We start from the raw sequence: 25940 nt of genomic DNA on the forward strand, positions 1-25940 counted from the left end.
ACACACACACACACACACACACACACACACACACACACACACACACACACACACACACACACACACACACACACACACACACACACACACACACACACACACACACACACACACACACACACACACCTGCTCTAAAGACCCAGATTAAAACTCAGCCACAGCCTCTAGTGAATGCTATATCTGTGGTTTGTGTGTGATTTGGGTCATTAGTATTGAGGTTGTGTGCTATATATACGCAGAACCTGAGGCTACAAGGATTGTTTGCTAACCGTCAGGATCCAACCATAAAAAACTCTAGGAAATCTTAAGATAATGCTATGACATTGGCGGCGTCCAAATATGTGGGGTATAAATAAAAGTAATATAGTTTCAGGTAAAAAAAGCTCCACTGTAGTATTCTCTCAATACAACCCATTTTTACCCCCATATTTTGTTCAAAATGTAGAGTCTGCTTATTCACTAAATTGATTGAAAATACAAAAAAGATAAACACCGCCACTTTTATGCTATCAGCAAAACATATTATAAAAACTCTAGTAGTCTCTGACTGTGGCCAAGTTACTAATTCAAAGAGGGAATGAAGAGAGAAAAGGAAGAAGATGCTTTTAGTAATCATGGAAAAATAATTTAACTTTTTTCCCTGACAGATTTAATGTGATGTCTGCGTGGGGATAAAAGGGACACATTAGAGTATCAGAGGCAGGAATAAGGTGATCTGTGCTTTACCCACGCTGTCACTGAATACAAAAGGTTGCAAAACGACTTCTGGAGTCATTAGAGGGAATCTGCTGCACATTTTATCCCCAGATCTTAACTGATGTTGCACGTTTCTGCATCCTCGGGAGGTCTAGCTAGCTAACAGTAGGAGATAACACTTCAGTTTTAACATGGTTTGTGCTAATGTCAGCATTCTGAAAAACGGTCTAGAAGTAAGTCCTCTTATGGGTATTAATATAGGAACAAATTTAGCCCAGCTTGGAAACCCTAACCATCGTTAGGATCTATTACTGAATTCTGAATTAATCCTTTCCACCACTCATCTAAAATGCATGCTTGTTTTACTCGCTCCTTTGCTTTCCCTATGCAGTAAGAAACCACATTTTAGGAGATGAGATTTCATTTGAATAAAAGCTCAATTGAGATTATATACGTTGTTTTGTTCATTTCACCAGTGTGCCCGATGGAAAATATGCTTTTCTTCCTGTTTGGTTAAGAGCTAAAACTGAGTATTTGACAGTGCCTGAACACATAGCTATATCTCAGGAATGAAGACTAGAGAGCATGAAGCGCCGGCCCTGCTGAGTCTATCACTTTCTGAATGTCGCTTTGCCATTTACAGTTGCATCATCAGGCGTGGGCGAACGTGTGTGTGCCTTGTGTGCGTGTGCGTGTGCGTGTGTGTGTGTGTGTGTGTGTGTGTGTGTGTGTGTGTGTGTGTGTGTGTGTGTGTCAGTGTGTGTCAGTGTGTGCAGATGTGGGGAGTGTGCCTGCAAATGTTTGTGTTATGTACAAAGTGCGTGGGTGTTTCTATGGGTCTGAGTGCTTCCGGACGTGGCTTTATGCTTTTGTGTGTCTCGGTGGCCTAAGGACAGATGTGGGTGCCTGGCATTTCGAGAAGCCGATGTCAAAGACCTTTAGTTTCCTATCTGACATGTGTCGTGTGCAGGAGTTTGTGTCGAGTCATGAATAAATGAAGTGAGAGAGAGAAGAAGAAACAGAGGGAGAGAGAGAAAAATGTCTTTCACAAAAGATGTCAACAACCAACAGCTGCAAGAGACTTTGTGTTTTGTGCATTGGAGCTTTTGAACATACAACAATATGAAACTTTTACAGGTGCTGGATCAACTGAGGGAAGAATAATAACCCTTCCAAATAAAGTATTTAATACATCAAGGCTGCATATCATTATTCTTAGATTGCTGCATTAGGCTACATGTATGTTAGAATGGGTTTTGTTCAATTTAACTGGATCTTGAAGAGTTTCTATTCCTTTTTTATCTCAAACACTTACTAAATTAATTATTAATGATTCTGTACCTTTCTCTATATGTCTGTAATTTCTGCTGTTGCAACACAAATTTCCCCTCCGGATAACAGTAAAGGCTCACTTAACCTTATCTTATGTCAAACAATAATAAACATTTCTGCCTTGAGCAGTTGGCTAGTCGTTTCAGAACTTCATATATCATATATTTACAACATAACTTGTTGTAGTTACTAAAGAACAATAATTATTCTGAAGCTTATCATAAATTATAAAAGGTGGTCAAAAAATATGCACCTTCCTCGCTAACCAAATCAAACTATAACTGCCTCCTTCTACTTTTTATTCAAAAAGTTACCAGACTTTGTGCAATACTTCCCATTTTGATGAAATGCACCGTAGAATTGACATAAAATGTTACATCTACATAAAATCCTTCATCAACACAAGTATAACAAATGCAGCTAATTAAAATTGAGCTACACACCAATTGTTTCTATCTGGGTATGAATGAACCACTAAAGCACCTGTGTTTTTGGAATACATTTTGACATGTCACAGTAAAAGAAATCACATACAACTGACATTTTTTAACACTCATTCCTTCTTTGAAAATAGTTATCCTGCTGACATAACAAAAGTAATATAACAAAAACCCTGCATGTTTAATACATCTGTTTACAAGCACTATTTTATTTCTATTGTTATTTTTTTCACTATATTTATTAGTTCATTGGTTGTATTTCTTTTATATCCCAAGTATATTCATGTTGCATTGTTGGAGGAGCCTGGGACTTACGTTTTTCCATTTCCATATCTACACCATAGCTACTGTGCACATGACAATATAGCCTTGGATTTTGAATGTTGAAGAGGAACAAAGCAAATATATAAGCATTGTACCTATCCAGCCAGGCTAGCAGGCTCTTGGCAGCGGTGATGAGGTCGACCACGGAGGTCAGCAGATCGTTGGGAAGCCGCCGTGAGGACCTGCTCTCTGATTGGCTGCTGCGGCGGCGGCCGGATATGAAGTTCTGCAGGTTTTTGGCCGAGGCGCCGAGTTTGTGAGCCAGTGTCCTGACGCTCTCTGTCTCCAGACCTGAGTTCTACACACACACACACACACACACACACACACACACACACACACACACACACACACACACACACACACACACACACACACACACACACACACACACACACACACACACACACACACACACACACACACACACACACACACACACACACACACACACACACACACACACACACACACACACACACACACACACACACACACACACACACACACACACACACACACACACACACACACACACACACACACACACACACACACACACACACACACACACACACACACACACACACACACACACACACACACACACACACACACACACACAACACAGAGATCAGCTAAACCTCCAGACACTGAATCACCATGAATTCTGATGAGGTTCTTATTCGTCGACATGTTTACCAGCTTTTCTTAAGGAGTCTGATGCATAATAATGACTTATATTACACATTTGTTACAGAGAAGGTCAGCACGATGACTGTTGTCATTTTAGAATACATTAACTAGTGTTAGTTATTCAGGAATTGTATCCAATTATTTAACATACATTGTTAACCTCTCACTTTTGGCTTATTTGTGTGTAATGCCACTGAACTATTGTTTACTTGTCCAACCAACATTTGAACGAGGCACAAACTTTTACTTTTAGTAACCCAGACCTCCATATCTCTCAGTTACTTGGCATTCATGTCTTGATTGTTCCTCAAGTTATTCTCAATAAACAATTTCCTAAATTAAAGTTTAAATGATGACACAGTGGGACTGTTAAACTACTTTCTGTAACATATCTTTAAACTTTAGCTAAACGGTTTGTTTCAGCAAATTCAGTGAACCAGAAATATGATTAACAACAATCAACACATATATGATTCACTTGTAGAAGCCAAGGCGACATTTTAATTAAAAATAAATAAATTAAGCCAATTATCACGTGTTGTCCAGTTGGGTTTAGTTTATTAATATTTTCTTACATTTTTGTTTCTCACTTGCCAATTATTCCCTTCCAACTATTCCCTTCCAATCCAGTCTACCGAGACCTTATTATAGCTTAACATTTGGGTTGTACAATAGTGATTAAAATAAATTAATCTTACTCAAGTAGATAGTACAATTAGAACCTTTCCATTTTCGGCTACTTTATACTTATACTCCATTATATCTCCACTGACTCCACATACTATTTTTACATTACTTTACTTTCTAATACAATATATTTATTTGATAAAATAAGTTACTACCTAGATTATTAATACACAATATAATCAACCAGGAAATTATGATGTATAGGTTAAAGTTGCGGTAGGCATATCTGTTTTAGTCCTTGGGATAAAAATGCAGCATACAAAAAAAAAATACATTTGCCTGAGGTAAAAACTAAAAATCTGAACTTCATCTTGATCTAGAGAATCTTTTGCAGAATGCTTAGCAATTAAAAAGGCTATCCAACTGTATATGAATGATTAAAATTTGCTTTAGCGGCTGCACCATAAAATAAATGTTCACAATAGTCTATCAATAATTATGATACAATAATATATAAATGATTCTGAAAAGCAAGATTGGTACTTGCACATTTGGCTACTTAAATTACATGTTTATGTTATTACTTTTGTACTGCTATTTAGGTATGTTGTACTTGTACCAGAGCATTTCCACAGAGTGGTATTATTTGTATGTATTAGATAAGATAAGATAAGACTTTATTCATTCGGAAGGAAAATGTTGGGCCAGAGTTACAAAAATATAATAAACTCAGCAGCATAATAGTAAAACTGTACACTAAAAGTGCAGTAAAAAGAGCAATTCAATATCAACAGGAAACATGAAACATAGATGTTCACTTTTCAATGAATGTAAATGTCTGCACTTCCAGCTCTTTGTACATACAGAATTTCAGTTGTATCTTTTATTTTCCTTTAATTTTTTCCTATAATCCTTTAGTTTGAAGAATATTTAAAGTGATTGTGCCAACTGAAGGATTTGGAGCAGCATTGTGAAAATGTAGTTTGTGCAATCTACTGTATAACATTGTGAACTCACTTAAAACATGAATACATTACCATCAGCTGAATCAGTGAGGATGGTTGTTGAGATCAGAATTGCATTGAAAATACAGAAGAAAGACACAAACTCACCAGAGCACAGAGCAGGTCAACGGCCTCCAGAATGAGCTCCTGGTGTCCGATGCGAGAAACTCCCATCTCTTCCAGTTCGGCATGGCTGATCCTCAGCAGCCTCTCCCCACATACACCTCCACGCTCAAACACACCAACGTATTGCTGCAAGCAGTCGTCCAGACCTGGAGCGAGCACACATTATAAGAGTTACTCATAATAAATACACTCATATCTGCTACAAAATGAGATCACGACCGCAGTGAAAATTCATAAATTAATATTTCTCATCTCCAAGGTACTGATACCAGAACATGATGTTTGTTGTTGATGAAAATATTGCTTTGATTAAACTGTGTACACAAAAAAATACAGAATACACAAATACAAAATACACAGCAAAAACATTTATCAGGTCCAAAACGTCCAAAACGTAATCTGTAAATCTTGAAATGCTTTACAAATATTTGAACTAGGGGTGGGCGATATTGAAAAATATGTTATCACGATATTTTCAGGCAGTATCACGATAGACGATATATATCACGATATTTTTTCATGTCGGTTATTATGGTTATTTTTCAAGTTACTTAACAGTACAAGCACCTACAAGGTAACAGAAACTAAAACAAAAAGGAGTAACAGACCAAAATAGCATTTCAAGCAGAATGAAATGAAACCCTGAATGAACAAGTGAGCAGTGAACATCAATAAACATGAAAAGGAGGGTAAAACATAACTAAGTAAAACATAAAACATCAATGAGGAAAAGTCAGTGCCAAACAATTAAAATGTAAACTTTAGAGTAGACTTGAAGTGTAATAAAAGACTTTAGCATAACTGAAGGGAAAAACATAAAACGCCACAGCGTCAGTTATGTCTTTCCACCGTTTGCTAGTCTTTTCATAAGGAGCCCCTTTATGAAATGCCTGCCCTATGGTTGCTCGCTGCAAAGAAAGGGGGCGGGGACTTTGGGAGCGTGTCAAACAACTCGGACTGAACGAAAGCAGAGGTGCGCTGACATTGTGAAATCGATCGGGCTTGATATATGGTGAAATTAAAATCAGTAGGTGAGGCTGGGGGAGCGGGAGGGGAAGAGGCTCTCCGTCCGCTGTCATAGCCATAGATATATATAAACACTAGATGGCTCATGGGAGATTTTCCAGCGTAGCTGACTGGCCGCCATCTTGCTACAGTCAACAGTTACTCTGATTCGCGTTATGGTAGCTGTTGTAAGGTGAGTGATCTGCACAAAAATACTCTTAACTCACTGAAATCTTGACTGATTTACAAACGGTTTGGTTTATTAGAAACATGATTAGCGTGGCTATGATACAGGATGCTTGGACATGTTGAAATGGCAGCTTTTCTTTGTGTATGTGGTTGTATTTATTAGCTGGCTAATAACAAGAGGCTGTCAGTGAGACCTAGTATTACAAAGTTCACACAGCAACTTTACACCAGTGGGAGGGGCAGAACTGCTCTTTCTTTTCAACATAACTTAAGTTACACATGATTTCTTCCACGTGGTTTGGCTTGTTAAAAACATCTTGCATTATGATACAGGAATTTGCTGGCTTTGTGTTTACAGAAGTACCTGACTATGCCGGACTTTTGTGCAGCCTACGGATGCTCCAATCGCCGCTGTCTGCAAACAAGAACCCGTGGGATCACCACATATGTTTATGTTTGCTCAGTCTAATAAACCCATAACATGGTTGTGAAAGAATACCAAAGCTGAGGCTGGACGATGATTGATTGTTAGTGTGCCATGTGTCACTGTGTGTCTTATTGGTTTTGTGGTATACTGTATTTTTTTTTATTGTGTGCAAGACACATTTAAAACAAATAACCTTGAACCTTGAAGACCCATCTCTCCCCACCTGCTCCTGCTTCCTACATCCCCTCCACACCACACCAAGTTGTTCTTCTTAATAATAATACATTTATGTTGGGGGGCCGCCTTTCATAACACCCAAGGACACCTTACAGGGGCATAGGGGCAATATAGGGAACAATTTAAACAGTGGATTTTGTGATATATCAGCCGGGGTGAGTCAAGACAAACCACAAATGGACTACAGAAGGACATATGGTACAGTTTATATTATTCTTGGTCTTTTTTCAATAACATATTTCAAAGGTTCTGGATTTGTTTACAAATCTAGAAACTAAATACAAAACTAGGATGATATGAAGATCTCATGTCAAAAATAATTGTGATAAATTAGACAGAACTGGCCTGTCTGTGAGCACATTTTATGTTGGTTTGGTTCTTCTGATAAAGGTGTGAATATCTAAATAATATACCAACATATGCTATTGTCATTAGTTGTGTCCCTGTTCTTAAAGCTAAGGCATTGCTAAATTAACAACTCTTGGCTTACAGAGTGGTAACATGAGACCGATTTTTATATATAAAATATAAATGTATTTTAATTTATTTATAATTTATTTTAAATATTGACAATATAATAAAATAAATGGAAATATATACACCGGCAAATATTTAATATAAATACCTTGTGTGTGTGTATAGCTATTGCTTTATCTGATTAATGTTATTTTCATATGAAAGTCCATGATTATAAGTATGCAGTATCATAACTACATCTTTGATGTTTATAAAAAACCAAACCGTTTGAAAATCGGTTGAAAATTGAGCAAGCTATGGTTATTTAAATAGTAAACCATAATGTTATGAATGAGAGCACTACCTGAAAAAGCATATCGTGGAGACCTAATATCGTCACGACGATATATATCGTCATATCGCCCACCCCTAATTTGAACCTTCATGTTGTAACCTACTTGCTGCCATGTTGGACAGGCCTCTCTTGAAAAAAGAGATCGATGATCTTAATGGGACCACCTGATTAAATAAAGGTTTAAAAAAAAATTTAATTTTTTTTTTTTTTTTTTTTATCGCGGTAGATTTCTCACGACGGTATTGGGACGTTTAGTTATCGCGATACCGCGATATTCGGTTTATCGTTACATCCCTAGTAATGTAATATTAAAGTAAATTCTCATGAATGTATTTTATGCAATGAATGCACGTTTGAAGAGGCTGTCTCTCCTGGAACAACATCTACAATTTTGTGGGGGGAGATCACGTAATAGGATGAGTTAAAAAAAGAAAATAATCCTCTGCACCTGTTCAAGTATTTTTTTGGGTTTAGTCTTATTCCAACTACAAAAGCAGTTTATTGCCATGTGATTTTATTCAACTGCCAATCTGCCACCATCACACCTACATCATCTCCGTTTAGCCGAAAGCACACTATCTAGAAATAGCAAATATTAAAGAGGACGAGATGACAAGCAAGTAAGATCAAATAAGGTCGATGGAGTGTTTAAATTAGTGCTGTCAAAATTATCGCCTTAACGGCAGTAATTAATTCTTTGAATTAATTGCGTTAAAATATTTAACGCATTTAACGCATGCAGAATGGTCCACCCCATACGTGCCACCAGTGGCAGCGCCAGGGTATGGCTGGGGTAGGCTACACCCATACCAAGAAATGGCTTAGCCCCACCATGAAAAATGATGTTAAAGTAAGCAAAATAAAGTCTGCCAACTCGCGGAGTAAATTGCACAGACAGCAGTTAGTAAGATTAGGCTTGTTTGAGACAAGCAAGACCTGCGCAGACCTGCGTAGTTGCGATCAACGTCTTGCTAGTGCGTTGCATGATCGTTAGTCATTTTGTCCGACTTGCTCTGGAGGCTCGCCCACATGAGACTTTGAAATCTCGCGGGACAAAGACGCCCGCAGCCTTGAGAGCGAGGCGAGGCGAGTTGGCGCAGGTGCTCTCCACGAGCTGCGGAAGCGAAATGCTTGATGGGAAACGGCTCGCTGGTATCTCGAGCTGAGCGCTCATTGGTGGTTTTTACCACGTGCTGCTGATGAAACTCTCCAATTGGCTGGCAAAAGTTTGTTGTTGTTTTGTGTCAGTTTTACATCGCCACATCCATTCCCATTTTTCATCATTGTTCCACAATGTTTATCATCATGAAATTAATATCTATATATTTTATACTATACTGCTTACCGTTTTCATACTTTATATATCTTAGCATATTCATACACACTGTTCATACTGCTCACAGGCTGATATCTAGTGTATTCATACCCCACTGTTTATTCATCATTCTATATGTTATTCTGTAGATTGTGTGCATTACTTTCCACTTCACTGCTTGTTGCACCTGGTTAGAAGCTAAACTGCATTTCGTTCTCTCAGTACCTGTAATATGTGCAAAAAAAATAAAAGTTGAATCTAATCTTGAGCAGGAACAAATGTATTTACTTAGTACATATCTGACATTAACGATTAAACACATTTGTGCATTCTTTATAAATGCAAACCGAGTCAAGCCGACTCCGGAGGTGGCGGTATGCACCTTAAAGTTGTTTGCAATCCGCCAAAAAACCGAGAGAAGAAGAAGAAGATGAAGAAGCCGTCTCCGAGCTGTCCGACTTCAGGCGAGCTTTTTGAGACCTCCCCCGGCTGCGATCGGCTACTCTCGTCTACTTTCGAGGCGAGCCGCAATGTGTCTCAAACAAGCCTATTGATTTCAGTAGCCACGGTTTTGAAAACTTTTGTCACATAGTGATCGTCTTCTCAATAGAACATCTTTGATAACGGCGTGGTGTTGTTGCAGGAAGTCCCGACGGAGAATACTTTTGCTGTAGTACAGGGCAGAGCCTTATAATAGTAATAATATGGCTCTGGTACAGGGGTGCACAGAACTGGTACGCAGGTTATGTGCGTAATCTGAAATGCGTACCGTCACTTGTGTCACAAAGCGCATTTGCGTACCGACGTACTTGTGAAGCTTTTCCAGAAGGCGGTTAGATCACCGGACGACAGAGTCGGTCTCCGTGTGCACAGACAGGGCTGCTGTTAACGTCGGTCTGTACAACGGAACTGTGCCAAAACTACGCCAACCGGCTGCGGAGGGAGACTCCCCCCTTCACTGGAGAACTGCGCTAAAACAGCTGATCACAACGTTCACACTCTGTGGTCACGAAGTACTGGGGACCACAGAGTACTTCAGGAAAGTCGACAGAGGGGGGGGGGGGCTAGTGGATAGCCCCCCCCCCTCTGTCGACTTTCCTGAAGTACTCCCCCGTTGATAGAAATCAACACGTAATGAATTAAGACCCCACGGTTTGATGATTGATAGGTGTGTGGGTTGTCTTTCATTTTGACATGCAGAAAAATGTTATAATAAACATAGATACTGTATGTTAAATGGATATATCCGCCTTCTTTCATTTATCTTTCCATTCCCACAACAATATACATAAATAAATGGCATATTTTGGACATAGTTCGAATGGTGATTAATCATGATTAATTAATTTTTAAGCTGTGATTAATCTGATTAAAAATTGTAATCGTTTGACAGCCCTAGTTTAAATATATTTTATGGACTCATCTTCTGAAACAACATTATACTGCTACATTGTGGTTGAAAGTGTTTATATCGGCTATACTGCCTGTAATCATATACGATTTCCATTCCATAACGTTGTCAGTCTGTATGACCTGTGACTTTACCTAATCTATCATATTTTAAATTATGTGTTTTAGGCTGCACTCCAGAAACAAATATCAGTTTTCATTGCTGCAATTCAGATACACATTTCAGCTTTCTTACTTTTCAGCTGTGGTTACCCTCTCCAACGTCAGCCTATAGGGAGGACAGATGTGTGTTTGTTTTACCTTGCAAAATGCTAGACACATTTTTACGATGCTTATTCTGGTGTGTCGAAGATAATACAAACAGCTGTTGTGTCATGTTTTTGAAACATGTCAGCTTGTCTGTAGTTTTGTAGATTCCAGTTTAAACCCACAATAGGATTAGGTAAATGTTTAAAATGCAGTTTGTTTTTATGGATACCTTAGGGCCAAAAATGCATTTTATGTCTTCACTTGTTGTCTTTATATTTGTTGTGTGAGGCAGAAAATATGGTTTGAGACCAAATATCAAAATGCCATAAGGGTAGATATGGGCGGTTTTGGCTCTCTTACAATCAACAGGGGAAAGCAAAACGCAGGACACAGACTTCTGGTGTATTGTAAGGTTGCAGGGAATGGGAATAGATAGAAATCAGGCTGGCTGAGGCAGAGGCAGCCTGATGGAGACAGTATGTATGAGCATAGCAAAACAGCAGGCATGCGGGCAAGCGGAGATTCACTGTGTCAAGATATGAGTGAGAGGTGCCACCCCGACAAAACGGACAATCAGAGAGAAACAGACAGGGGATTACAGAGGAATACACAAGAGAGTTACTGGAGTCAGGCTGTGACCGTGGGGTAGAGCAGTCTTAAAGGTCACCTATTATGCAAAATCCATTTTATCATGTCTTTTATACATCAACATGTGTCCCCTCTGTGTAAAGACATTCTGAAGGTTTCAGGAAAAAAGATTCTCTCACTTTTTGTTCTGATCCATTTATATAAAAATCTCTCTGAAAATGAGCCGATCAGATGTTGGCCGCTTTATGATGTCATAACGATTTTTTGGCTTGTGTAACCATTAGCCAATCACCAACATCTCGCAGCGGAGAAACTGTGACTCGTTGGGACGACTGGGACTGTGACGACTGCTCGTGGAGCCTCGCAGAAACTCTGCTTTCTGCACCACAATCTGGTGCTGCTGAATTGAGACTACTAAATGAGTGACACTCAAATATCAGAAGTTCAGTTAAAACAAGTTTTAGTAGTTTTTATTTTATTTTTTACTTCATTTACTTTACTCAGGGTCACAGACAGGAAACCAGTTTTAAGATGTTGAAAAGTTCATTAAACATAAAAAGGCATTTCAAAGAAGTTGTGTTATTCTACATTTTGATACCAAGATTTTCTGATTTTAGTGCAAATGTATATCGGTTCCAAATATCGGTTATCGGTCTCCTTGATTACTAATAATCGGTATCGGTCTTGAAAAAGCCATATCGGTCGATCCCTACTAACAATTGTTTCATCCATTCTTGGCTCTCCCTCCCCAAAGAGGTTAATGCTCTCAACACAAAGTCTGTACCTGGAACAAGAGTCAAAAAAGTGGAATAAAGAGGTAATAGTTGGGTAATCAGGCAGTCATCCAGGAACGACTTAACTCTCTGTTGGATTGTGTAATGTCTGTGTTGTGAGTGGGACAGTCTCTTTAGATCTGCAAGTGTGTGAGCGTGTAAGTGGGTGGGTGCGTGCTTTGATAATTGTTAGTGTGCATGTGTGTGTGTTCTTTTGGCCGGACCAGGTTTGCTGAGTCAAAGGAAAGCAGAGCAAGACAGAGCGGCTGAACTGCAGCCCCTGGCTCCCAAAACAATGAATGTATCTAGCTTCTAACCTCTTAACAAACAGCCAACTGGCAAACATACACACACCAAACTCACACATACCTCTGAGGGATCAGCATTGATTTCCCCCGCTTCAAGTCCCTGCTTTATAATAAACCCATCTATCACAACACTTACAAAGATGTGGAAAGAAATATACGGTGGAAAAAAGGAGAGAGAAAAAAGAAGGTGAAAAGGAGGAAGAGAAAAAATACTCATAAGCCAGCTGCTAAATTGCATGCAAACTATTTCACACACACACACACACACACACATTCCATCGACGAGCAAACAGCATTTGTCACTTTCCGCACCCTCCTATTGCTTCCTCTCCCTCCACAGCCACCACATCTGAATTCAAAACAAGTTGGAATCTAAAATCCATTATATTTTCAAAAACTAAACAAAGAGGTGATGGCCTACGAGCAATCCGATTTGAATATAAGCCTTTTTCCCGAACACTTCAAGTTGATGTGCGATAACTCGGCTCACAGCTCCCACTGACAAGCATGAAAGACCATAATAAGAATAAAGACATCAAACAGATCAGATGCGATTTGTATGGCTTTAATGCTGGGTGAAGGTCACTTGAGGTACACTTAAGGTTCATTGACACTTCTACTGCACACTTGTTCAGAGTAAAATATTTGTATATATATTATCTGTGTGTTTTAAGGCAGGAGGCAATTAGTGTAGCTAAGCTTAAAGTCTGAATATAGGGGTAAACAGCTAGCCTGACTCTAAATAAAGATTATAAATATGCCTGTAGCACCTTAAAAACACATTAACAAGATGCCTCCCGTTAACAGTGAGTTTCCAATATCAACTTAAAAGGTTTTTTTTCCCTGCCCACAAAGAGGCCAAAATAATCAATAATGCACTTTCAAACTACCCACCAGTATGATACATAATTAAATCTAGCTCAAAATTAATCAGCTACAATATTAAAATGCGGCTTATATTCAACGATCATTATATTAGATAACCCATAACACAATATACAACTCTGAAAACTACACCTTGCTGCTCATACCTTCAAACAACTTTGGTGTCTGAGCACTTTTTCCCTGTCATCATGTGTGTGTTACTGTTAATGAGTGTTAATGGCGGTGGGTTCAGAAAAAAAGACTTGAAAAATGATTAAAACAATGTTGGCTCTCACAGGCAGAGTGTTACTATAGCTGAGAGAGCAGAGCGAGGCAGGGAAGCAGAAGGGGGGATGTACACTGTGTAGCAAAAGTTCACTGATAATCAGCATCGCTTATCACTGGCAGTGAGGGAGAGCGTGAATGCCCTGAATACTGATGAGTCCAATTGTGAGCGACATCAGCGGGCACGTACACACTCACGCAGAGTGAGACAGAAACTGACAGTGCTATACAGCTGATATACATACAGCATAATGATGCAGTATAAGATTCCCGTGTTACTGTTCACAGCTTTTTTTGTCAAATGAGCCCTTTCATAAGAACTCAAGTACCACATCATCAATGTACATGTATACATGTATTGATTTAAGCTATTTTACTATCTATTCAATAAGTTAATTTTAGTTGAAGCTTTTAGCCTTTTATCCATTAAGTTGAGCTATTTTAACCCTTTATTTCGTACCTAAGCATTTCTACCTATATGCTTTACGGTAAAAAAACATATTTTGTTAATTAATCACTTTAAGCTAACTAAAAAGTTTCAACTGTTAATATATTTCTACATTATTTTATTAACTTACCATAAATGTTTGCCAACTGTTTTTTTCTTTACAGTGTCAACACTAGGGATATCACGATATTCAATTTGATGCACGGTAAAAAATGAAAACGTGTTTTTCCTACTGTATTTATTCAAGCTTTTTTGTCTGTCTCAAGCTTCCAATAGCTAGTGTACCTTCAGTACTACAGAAATGTAATGTAATGTAATGGAACAAGACCTCCCCTTGTTGAGAGTCACTTTTCTGTCTAAATGCTACAATGTACCCACCCAGGTTTTTCTAGAATTACAAGTTCAATAAAATATCTGTATGTGTTTGTTGTGAAATGGTGCCTAATATGTACAATAATGCACTCACATCTCTGTATGAACAGTATGTGAGTTCATATTTTTGACTGGCACAGAAAAAGTGTGATTCACAGCTGACTCATACACTTGACTCCCACAAAGGCACACTTTTCACAACAGCAGGTGAGCCAAACTCCCACAAACACCCTCTCTCACACACACACACACACACACACACACACACACACACACACACACACACACACACACACACACACACACACACACACACACACACACACACACACACACACACACACACACACACACACACACACACACACACACACACACACACACACACACACACACACACACACACACACACACACACACACACACACACACACACACCTAATAAAACTAGATTTTGCTATGACTTCTGGGCAGGGACGTGCACAGACATTTGAAGACGTTTTGAAAATTGTAACTTGTTTTTAATGTAAAAGAAACCAAACGATTATTACATCAACTAAATTGAACAGTGATTTACATCTCATTACAAAATAAGCTAAGGCGAGTACTTGCATTCGGTGACTTGATTTTAAAAATGTTTTGCGATCCATATCTCATTAAAATATCTAATGTTAGTAACTATTAAAGTTAAAATGGGGACAATTCTGTTCTAATGTAGTTTGACCATTTCTGTGCAGACATACTGATAAAATAGGGCCTCTAACTAATTAGCTTAAATAAACTCACTAATTAATGAAACCCGTTCAATACGCATTATTCTTATTCTTATCATTCTTTATGAGCGCAGTGACGGTAAGGTATCTAATTACTTTGTTATTTAGTATTCCATAACTTAGTAACAGAGATGGTCAAACTGAAGTAGAGACATGGCAGAAATCTTACAATGAAGCGGGACATTGAACTGTTCACCCGTGAGAGGGCGATCAAGAAAAGAGAGTGAGCGGCGCGTTGAGGGAGTTTACAGATGAGAAGACACAGAAAGACAGAAGCACAACAACAACAAGTAGGCTATATTTAGGTGTTCTTTTGTAAATAACCGACGGTATCAAGAGGAAGTAAAGTCCCCAGGGTTGTCCCTTATACCCTAACTGCCATGAGACAACTCAAAATCAAGTTTCCAAAATCCGACACTGAGGTGGTCTTAACGCACCGGCAGATGACAGCGCTGACAAAGTGTGTTTCCCGCAGCGAGACGCTACAATACTAATTGTGGGCTTATCATGTTGATTCGGCCACAACAGAAAAAAGAAAAACAAACTCTCGTTCTCTCCAGAGGGGCAGGTCAGCCGAAAAGGCCAAACGGGCCGTTGCCCGGGCAACAATAGCCCGTACCTGTGCACGTCCCTGCTTCTGGGATGTTTGGGAGTTCTCAAAAATATCTGGCCCTGTAGGGTTGTGTCATCTGTTCAGAGCACATTAGGCTCCAAAAACAATCAAAGGAAGACTAGCATTTACTGTGTACATGGAATTTAAATGCAAGATGAAAGAACCCCGGTGGCTGTCAAAAGTGAGTTAATTATGCAAGTTTAAATCCCAGTCATCTTGTTTGATTTTGCATGGGGGGAAAAAAGCTAGTGATTTACTCTATTGAAAAAAATGGTAGGTTTTTGGTGACTGTAAATGCATTTTTTTACTGTGTGTTTCTCTCCTTACTTTCCTGGTTTGCCTCTTTAGCTTCACATTTTGGGCGTATTTAAGAAATGTTTGAGTTTTTTTTAAATTGCTACAGTCTCTTGAAGCTAATTGTTTGGGGGCTCCAGCCAAATAGTCACGCTGCTTTTTCTCAACCCTCTGTCCATATGCAACATGTGGTTGAAATATAGTTTTCATAAATCCACTACATGCAACTTTCTTAGCACCAAACAACAGTTATTGGATTTTTTTTCTTGTCCATTTTTAATAATTCATTCATACATACAGTGTAGGTTGGAAAAAGTATAGTGAACCCCTAGACTTAATCAAAAGCTAATTGAGAACTGTTGATTTACATAAAGCTGGTTTCCGACTAATCTCCAAGAGTTTTGTTATTAATCAGTTCCCAGTTAAGTCACATTTTCGACAAAAATGTAGTACTGTGGATAGTCTCCCTCGAAGTGGGCGCCCAGCAAAGATGACTCCAAAGGTATAATGCAAAGAAGACAATGAGGTAAAAAAAGTACTTGAGAGTAGCAGCTAAAGGCTTGTAGGTATCATTGGAACCAGTTAACATCTCAGTTCATGATTCTCCTATAAGCAAAACTCAGTCATGGTGTCCATCTGTTCAATAGAGCCTTTTCCTTTCCTTTATTAAAATCTATGCTTTCCGAGGAAGATTATTTATTTAGTTGGTTTGTTTTTTACTGCTTTTTATTCATTATACCGTGTTGTGTACAGTTTTTATTTTTGTTCCATGCCAAATGTTTGTAGCACTTCGGGATCTGAACTCAGATATGAAGTGCGTTATAAATTTAATTTATTATTATTATTATTATCATAGCAAAACATTACAGAAGAAGCCTCTGTTCATCTGGTTTATTAAGAATTCTTCAGGATCCTACTGAAAAACGGAAGTTGGGTGGTGCAGAAGGACAATGACCCATATTGAAGTAAATGTAATATAGTATGGCTTAAAAAGAAAAAAAAGTGGTTCAGTCAGAGAGCCACCATATTACGATAGAAATGCACTGGAATTCTATCGGGATGTGAATGTTCAATGGGTGTTATCAATAAATACATTAAATATTTTTAAATGTTTGTGTGTTATTTAGTGCTGGGGGGAAACGATTATTTCGAAAACGATTAATCGGGCGATTATTTGATCGATTAGTCGACTAATCTAACGATTATTTTTCTGTTGTTCAATTCATAAAAAACGTAATGTAAAAAAAACGTTATGTAAAAAAAAAAAAATGTCACAATACTGTGTCTCAGGGGATCTTAATATTTAACAAACTATTAATGTGTTATACCAGATTAACGGAAATAATCTCAGCTAACTGCCGATACAAACCATGTTTACCAAAACAAAACACAAGTCTCATAAAAAGCATCTAAATGACCCATGAGCGAAAAATGCTAACGGGCATTGGCACAGAACTCAAGATAAAAGTACCCTTATTACTTATCGTAGCTGCACATACAAGATATCCGATTAAAGCTGAGACTCCACAGATTATGTAGGTATATAGTATCATCACTGAGTGATCCGGACTCGCGACAGGGGAAGCAAATACAGTCATCACAACACGTACCTTTACAGAGCTTCTAGGGAGATCGTCTCACCACCGTTGCTGTCAATCTGATCAAAAGACGTGTTCAATGGCATTAAAATGAGAAAGAACGCGGCTGAATCGGTTAATCCATAGGTTTTTAACGTCTATGTATAAAAAAATGATTGCATTTATAATCCATAATTCCATTTTTATGTAAAAATCGGAGAGCAAATGCTAGCTGCTAATGGTAGCCACCACAGCTAGCTGCTGCTTTAAATGTTCCAACATAGCCGTTGTGCTCGTGTGATATGCCAACTCCATTTGGCAAAGACTGCAAATGACAATATCTTTGCGTTTTGGACTAACTTTAAAATATTCCCATGCTTTTGAAGACCTAGGGCGAGATGTTTTCGTTTGAGGGCTTCGTGCGCAATCCTGTGAGGAGGTGGTAGCCGTTTCAGTCTCCATTGTGTTTGAAGTGCGATTGCGAACTGCTTGTTGCTTTGTTTACACCCCCACGTGTGTGTAGCGACGCGTCGACGCGGAAATATGTCGTCGACGATATTTTGAAGTCGACGTCGACGCGTCGCTGCAGCACTAGTGTTATTAGCACATTGTGTTTGTCTATAATTGTGACTTGGATGAATGTCAGATCACATTTAATGAACAATTCATGCATAAAACCAGGAAGTAGAGATGTCCCGATCCGATCACTTGATCGGAGCCGATCATGTGATTTTCAAAAGATCGGAATCGGGAGAAAAAAATAGGGGATCGGGAATCTTTACAAAACAAAAATGACCATGTTCACGTCTTAAAGTCATCCTGAGGCTTTAGTTTTGGTTTAAAATTACACAACATCATGTATGTGTTGCTTCTTTTGGGCTTGTTTTCATAGACCTGGGGCCTATACTACGAAGCTGGTTCAACCTAACCTGGATATGTTTGAGTTAGCCGGTTGGCCTAATCCAAAACATACGCGCTCTCGCTAAACTGTACTACGACGCTGGTTATCAAGTGGATTGCTCAAGCCAGCCGTGTCCTATCTAGTTAGGTGCGCGTTCACATGAAAGGGGTGGTATTTGGAGCATTCGACCAATCACAAACATGGAGAAGCGCACTGACAGCGCAGCGTCATACTTCCTGAATGAAAAGTGAACTTTAACACTAGTCAAAAATGAAGAAGTTAAACTTTAAACATCCATGACTTAAACACTTTATCCAGGATGAAAGCCACATAGCTGCACCTGCAAGGTGAATACAGCTGGCAAAAGAAAAAGTGTTTGAATGCGTACATTAACAGGTTTATGATATCACTGCCCCGTCTAAAACACGATCTGACTTTAATTACATTTGTCTCGAGTGTTTCGTCAACTTAATGTGTTGCTTAAAATAATACTTCTGCATACAGTATGTGACACTGTGAGTGTTGCACGGCCAGATACGGCTCAGCTGACTCATATAAGGAGATATATGATACATTATGAAGTGATATGCCACGGACTGTACTTAATGTACTCTGATCCGGTTACTTATGTTGTGGCCGCTATTTAAGTAAGCTTTCTGAAACGCTAATGTTATAATAGTCAGATTGCTCTGAAGATGGGAGGTGATATTCTATTAATGTTCACGTTCACACAGTCGGTGATTTTTGCCAGCCGTCTTTCCTGCAACGGCAGCTTTTCTGTATTTCCTTTCTCCTGTAATATGACTTGATCGCTTTAAACTCCGCACACTGAGCTCTGATTGGTCAGCAGGCAGTGCTTTCACTGAGTTGAGCTCTTAGCCTGCAACCTAACCTGGTCCCGATCAGGTTAGCCGCTAAGCATAAGTTACCATGGAGATCTAGCCTGCTACAAAGAGAACTAGCTTTGTAGGACCGGAAAGCCGGAGTTTCCCCTGAATTTAGCTGGCTAAGCGAAAATCCTGCTACGTAGTATACCCCCCTCCCCTGGTTGCTTATTTCTCTCAAATCTGGCAACAGAGTGGGCAGGGTGCAGTGTCTAATAGTAGCAGTAAGCTAACGAGAGGCTACGTTCAGCTGGTGACTCGGGAGTCGGGACAGAGAAAATGTCAGGAGTTTGGAAGTATTATAAAATTGAAAGCGAAGGCAGTGTAACAGCCAGATGCAATGTTTGCAAGGCGGAGGTTCCGCTTGGTGGAAAGAAAAGAGCTACGTTCAACACGACCAATCTAATACGCTACCTGAGAAACAAACACCAACAACAACACGACGAGTACACAGGTAACGGCACTGAAACAACCGACACTTTCAGAAACTTTTAAAAGGAAAGAGTAACTGCCCCAGAACAGTGAAAAGGCCAAAAAAATAACAGCCAAGATAGCTGAATTCATGGCGTTGGATGACCAGCCGTTATCCGTTACCTTTTTTTTATCTTAATGTATTGCATAAAGATCGGATCAGGAAAAATCGGTATCGGCAGATTGTCAAAATCAAATGATCGGAATCGGATCGGGAGCAAAAAAAGGTGATCGGGACATCCCTACCAGGAAGTTCCAAAGGGTTCACATACTTTTTCTCTGTATATCATAAACCCAAATAGCAACAACTTTAGCTCAGCATAACTAAAGGCTGGATGGCCTCAATGTAGTGACAAGCCACTCTTCCAAGTTGTTGACAAAGGGTGAAACACTGCAATATCTTTCATAAGGAGGAATCCCCAATGAGTATCTGGTCTCAAATCTATGTTTTGTCATACACGTAAGATTTGACGCGGTCGGCAGGCTCAAATAAAACTTCAGGTAAACGCTGACACACTGAGAAAACCACCTGGTTCAGAGACACGCCAGGAAGCCAAAACCCTAACAGCAGGGGGAGAGAGTGGCAAGCACAAGTCCACATCTCCAGGAAACTGCAAGGTAAGGGTGCTGTCATGCCACCTTCAACACAGGACTTTTCAAGACAGCCTCGAGCCAACAAGCCATACCGGAGGAAAAGTCCCATGAGGGGCAATTTAGATAATCCTGGTAATGCCTGGGGAATACATTTGTGCAAGGGAAATGAGGAAATAAATTGTTTTTGTGTGAAAAATGTAAAACAGGATGTGGATCAACATTTGTAATTTCATATAGAATATAGCATATTACTCTTGATCTGTACCATTCGCTTTTTGTTTTCGCTTCAGATGTGCTAATGCAACATTGACGCATAATCAAAAACGTGCAGACCTTTTGGCCCCAAATGCCTGGGTGCAGTTGTGATCTGTGCATTTTTTATACACACACAGAGATATCATATATCATGTTCCCCTCTGTCGCGACAGACACACCCAAGATACCCAGCATGAACCAAATACCATACTGAAGCATGCCACGTGTGTTTGGTGTTGCGGGTGTTTGCGAGCGCAAATGTAGGACCCGGGTGGAGCCTTCTGTTCAGAGTGGGTATGTGTGTGTCTGTCAGCTGTTCTGCACAGACGGTCTAAGACCAACAACTCACCATCCACCCCCACCCCACACACACACACACACACACACACACACACACACACACACACACACACACACACACACACACACACATACATAGAGACAGGTCAGACATAAACACATGTCATATACACATGATGACCAACCGATAACCCATCCAACGAAGAGGCTCTGAGAAATAGAACATCATGTAAATAAATCTCTATCACGATGTATAGAAGCGTGTGAGTCAATACAATCCCTGACCTGCTTTTTATGCAATAAACAGACATGATGAATAACAATGATGTCTAATATTAGTCATATTATTAGTCATTTTCTCAGTTTAGGTTGAGTGTGGGACTTTTGATCAGGCTGGGTTTTGTGATAAGATCTGTGAGGCATCTTAGCGTTGTGTTAAAATAAAGATGTGGTTGAGATGATGATGTCCAAGAGCCCTGTTAAATGTTGGCACTATTGTCTGCCCCCAAAATAAGTAAGCCTATAGACAGACTTCTTTATAAACTGCTGCATGACCTTCACATAGTCCCTTTTATGTCAAACCTAACATAACTTTTTAGTAGAGCTTGTACTAAAAGTGTTGGCATCACTATAACTGAGCTATTCACTTAAAATAAATTAGGTTGGATAATAAATCTGATTGAAAGTTTGGTTTTTACTCTGGCAGGTCCCTTGGGGAAGACGGTGTGTTATTGCCACTGCATGTAGTACTTACATATAAATAGTTAAATACAAATATGAACAAGCAAAACATCAGACCTAAAGGGACAATTGTTTGACTATCACCACATTTAATTTTTGTCCTTGATGTTTTATAACATTTTATCATTTTGGTAGCCCTTTCTTTCAATTTTTACGATTTTTCAATGTACTGGGAACCCGTCTCTCACCTTAGGGAAACAGAGAGGGCAGGTCAGTGAGTCCAGGGCCCTGGAAAGCGGTGAGGTCTGAGCAAGGGCTCATGGGCTTTAGAGCCAAATTAGAGTCGGTCGTGCTACATTGCTGCAGAGGAAATGTACCCACCCAAGGGCCAGCCAGAGCCCCAGTTTAGAAATAAAAATATCATTTTGGTTCATTATGAAACTGTGGCATGGTCAAGTTAGACTATGGCAGAGCGCCATATTTAGATATGTTATGGTAAAAACTTGTTCCTATAGGAGCCTTATTAGGCTGTATCCAGGGGCCCGGTCTCATAAGCTATTCGCTTTACTTATTTCCTAAATTTGGACCACCTCCCCTTCCAATATCCTTTCCCGCCCCTGCTCTTGTGAAGTTTGGCCGGTTTTCCTCCTGTCACTCACACATTACATCACTGATCATCAGGTGCCAGGATGATTCATGTACACACGCATACACGCACACACACACACACGTCCTTCTTACAGGTGTGTCGTTTATGATTGATAATGAATGTATAATTTGCTTAAAGGCAAGCGAGTGTTTCTTTCTGTAGCCTACCTTTCATCCAGTCCACCACCTGACTCGTGCTCCATTTGCTCACCGGTTCCATCACCAGCGCCATTGAAGAAAACTTTGCGCCGACTCTCCGTTGCGCCCAAGCGATGATGTTAAACCAAAACAAAGCTCTGTCAGCCGGGCACCCTCCCGCCCTTCTGCCTCACTCCCTCCGCAGCCAGATGACACCTTAATAACACTATCCCGGTGTGATCCTCCCGCCCGTCGCTCAGCCCGGAGTCGTGTCCCGTTAACGCGGCGCAGCCCTCAGTGCGGGACAGTCCGGGCGTGTGTGCAGCGGACTCCGGTAGGCTACATTCCCCTGCTCGATACGGTCTGACATGTGTCTCGTCCCCTCTTTTCTTCCCGCCTTCCCAGTGCGCCAAACCGTTCCCCTCGTAGTATGTATGCGAATGAGTGCGTGTGACATAGAGAGAGGAGTGTGTGTAGGTGTGTGCGCAGCCGGTCCGTTACCGACAGCAGCAGAGTAGGATAGATAAGTCACAACGGACTCAGCAACTCTCCCTCTCTCGCTCTCCCTCTTTATAGATATGATTAAACCATGCACGCGCCCAGTGGGTGGCTTCGCGCGCACAGTTCCCTCTCGAGCGATACAATCATGCAGATGTGGGAAATATATTCTCAGAAGATGTTTAATCAGGCCGTGAGTGTATGAAAAAGATACAAAATATATATATGTGTGTGTGTGTGTGTGTGTGTGTGTGTGTGTGTGTGTGTGTGTGTGTGTGTGTGTGTGTGTGTGTGTGTGTGTGTGTGTGTGTGTGTGTGTGTGTGTGTGCGTGTGTGTGGGTGGGTGTGTGCGTGCGTGCGTGTGTGTGTGCGTGTGTGTGTGTGTGTGTGTGTGTGTGTGTAGGGACTGCTTCTGTTGCAAAACTTGATGCCTCCATTTCTCTGTACCTTTAAACCATTTCCTTTTGTCCACTTGAGGGCAGTAGTAGCAAATTGATATGGCTAATATGTTAGCAAGATTTGCCAATGGGACACATCCAGCAGGTAGATAGCTACATTATCATAATTTCAACCGGTGTTTGTCCAACTGATAAGTGTGATATTCACCTTTTTACACCTTATGACTCCTGACACTAGTGGTGAGAGTGAAACAGTTAAGTTGCTGAACAGCTAAACAATGAGCTGAACCTCAGTATAAAGCTGGTGGCAGCCAGCTGCAGATTCAGGTGATTCAAAAAATTAACTAAAGCAGTCTAATGTTGACATATTACTTATTTAAGTGTTCAATGTATCAGAAAGTCAGTTATGGTATTTACCTAATACCTGAAATCTACATTGCATGCTCTACTTGAAAGGAATAAAGTCATGCATGGTCCCCAGACAATGAAGGATAAGCCTGGATTCCCACATTTTCCTATATCATTATTTAAATATCTAAACGTTAAGGTAACATTTCTTAATACAATACTCAGAGAAAATCCATGATTAAGGAATTGCCTCAACACTGCTTTTAACGCTGGACAATGCGTTATGCTTGTGCAAAACCACCATGGATAGGCACATCGTTAACCATAGAATGAGAGCTGTGCAAAGCAGCCATTATCTAGCCAGTTGGGGTAATATACAAGCAGTATTGCCAACATCATTTAAATATACGTAGCAAGCCGTAGATCCACACGTCCAGTGGCGACTGGTCATTAGGGGCAGCCCCACCTAGTGTCTGCAGAAAGTATTACAATAATGATTACAACAAAATGCAAAAAATGTATTAAAATATATATAAAATATATTTTAAGATCAGGTTTAATCATCTGATTCGTCTGTACATTGCTGTTTTAGTATGTGTTCTTCTAATTAGTGTCTACAGTGTGTGCCTATTGAGCTGTTTGTTTAGAGCCATGTGGGACAAAACCCGATCCTGCCCCTCCCTCTCACTGTCTAAGTGAACGGTGACTGTAAAAACTACACTGCGCATGCTCAGAGTATTTTCCTATTTAATGTGTGTGGCAAAAAATAATGACCATAGGGGCATAGAGCTGCCATCCCCACCATACGTCATCTCACATCATTCAGAGCTGATTGGCTGTAAGTACGTGTGCCGCGAAAAGTGTGGTGTGTGAAGAGGAAGTAAGCTGCGCATGGCTTCCCTCCACAAAAAAGCAATGAGATTTCTCCATAGGATTTTAGAAAATAGCTCAAAATAAGATCTGTGGGAAATAGGGGTGTAACGGTTCACAGAAGTCACGGTTCGGTTCATACCTCGGTTTGGGGGTCACGGTTCGGTACGGGTTCGGTACAACAAGGAAAAGCAAAAAAAAGTCCCAAATGCATTTTTTTTGTTGCTGTTATTTATTTTTAGCAGTAGTGCAAGTTTTGGTATGAACATAAGGAACTCTAACATTTGGAATCATTAACTGTATTACGGTTAAAAAGAAACCACAAACAGTAACACATACACTCAGATGGCCATATAATTTATAATGGCTGATGTCAAACAAAAAGGTTAAATAAGCTGTACAACTAAAAAGAATGTCTTGAAAATATTAAAATAAATAATAAGAAAGTGTTTCAATCACACTCAATAAAAGGCAATACAGAACTGTATAACATCTCCTGATGTCAAAATATAAAATAAATACAATGATAAATATAAAACAAAATAAAATCTGTACCTTTAGGAGCAATGTCTAACATGTGTAATTAACTTGTGAGTGTGTGAGGCCATTATGCCTAAATAAAGGTACTCAAGCTTTACTCTATTTTCAAGTTGTTCTTCAAAAAGATGAGTTTGTCTACGTTGTCAGTAGTGAGGGCAGTTCTATTTCGTATAAGGCTTCGCCTTCTAACGCTATCACTATTGGGTAATCCCACTGCACGTGTGCAGCACTGACAGACTTAATCCACGCCCACCTATGACGTGGGCCCCACCTCCGGCCTCACTTCCGTATAAATAGGAAGTAGGCCCGTCCAACTGCTCCCACTTTTCTTCAGCACTCCGTTGCAGAAGCACTGTACAGGCACAAGCTCTTTTCAGAGCTGTTTACTAGAAAGCAAACATTTCCCCCTGGCCCCATCCTCCCTCTCCTCCAGACGGGGGAGACAGGGCGGGGCTCGGGGTTAGCCGACATATGAATAACGACCGGCTGTAGCTGGCTCGCTCCAGGGAGGAAGCGGCTTTACACAGACGATACAGGTGAGACCTGCCGGGGTTTGGAGCACGCAAACGCGGCTCTCAATCCCCAGGTGTCGTGCACTCATTGTGTCCGTCTTCCTCTGGCCCACAGACAG

The 25940-nt window shown here is 40.0% G+C and overlaps 1 protein-coding gene across 1 annotated transcript in view; it reads right to left on the bottom strand.

The window, feature by feature from the left end:
* Nucleotides 1-23202, bottom strand: part of cnksr2a (connector enhancer of kinase suppressor of Ras 2a) — a 70717-nt gene extending 47515 nt beyond the window's left edge. The window contains exons 1-3 of the mRNA XM_034108623.2: nucleotides 22686-23202; nucleotides 5228-5391; nucleotides 2888-3090 (exon numbers count right to left, since the gene is read on the bottom strand). Coding sequence (XP_033964514.1) covers nucleotides 2888-3090; nucleotides 5228-5391; nucleotides 22686-22749 — 431 coding nt within the window. The 5' untranslated portion in view covers nucleotides 22750-23202. The remainder of the gene's footprint in view (nucleotides 1-2887; nucleotides 3091-5227; nucleotides 5392-22685) is intronic.
* Nucleotides 23203-25940: the final 2738 nt, after the last annotated feature.

Source organism: Pseudochaenichthys georgianus, chromosome 20 (assembly GCF_902827115.2).
Source record: "Pseudochaenichthys georgianus chromosome 20, fPseGeo1.2, whole genome shotgun sequence".
NCBI lineage: Eukaryota > Metazoa > Chordata > Actinopteri > Perciformes > Channichthyidae > Pseudochaenichthys > Pseudochaenichthys georgianus.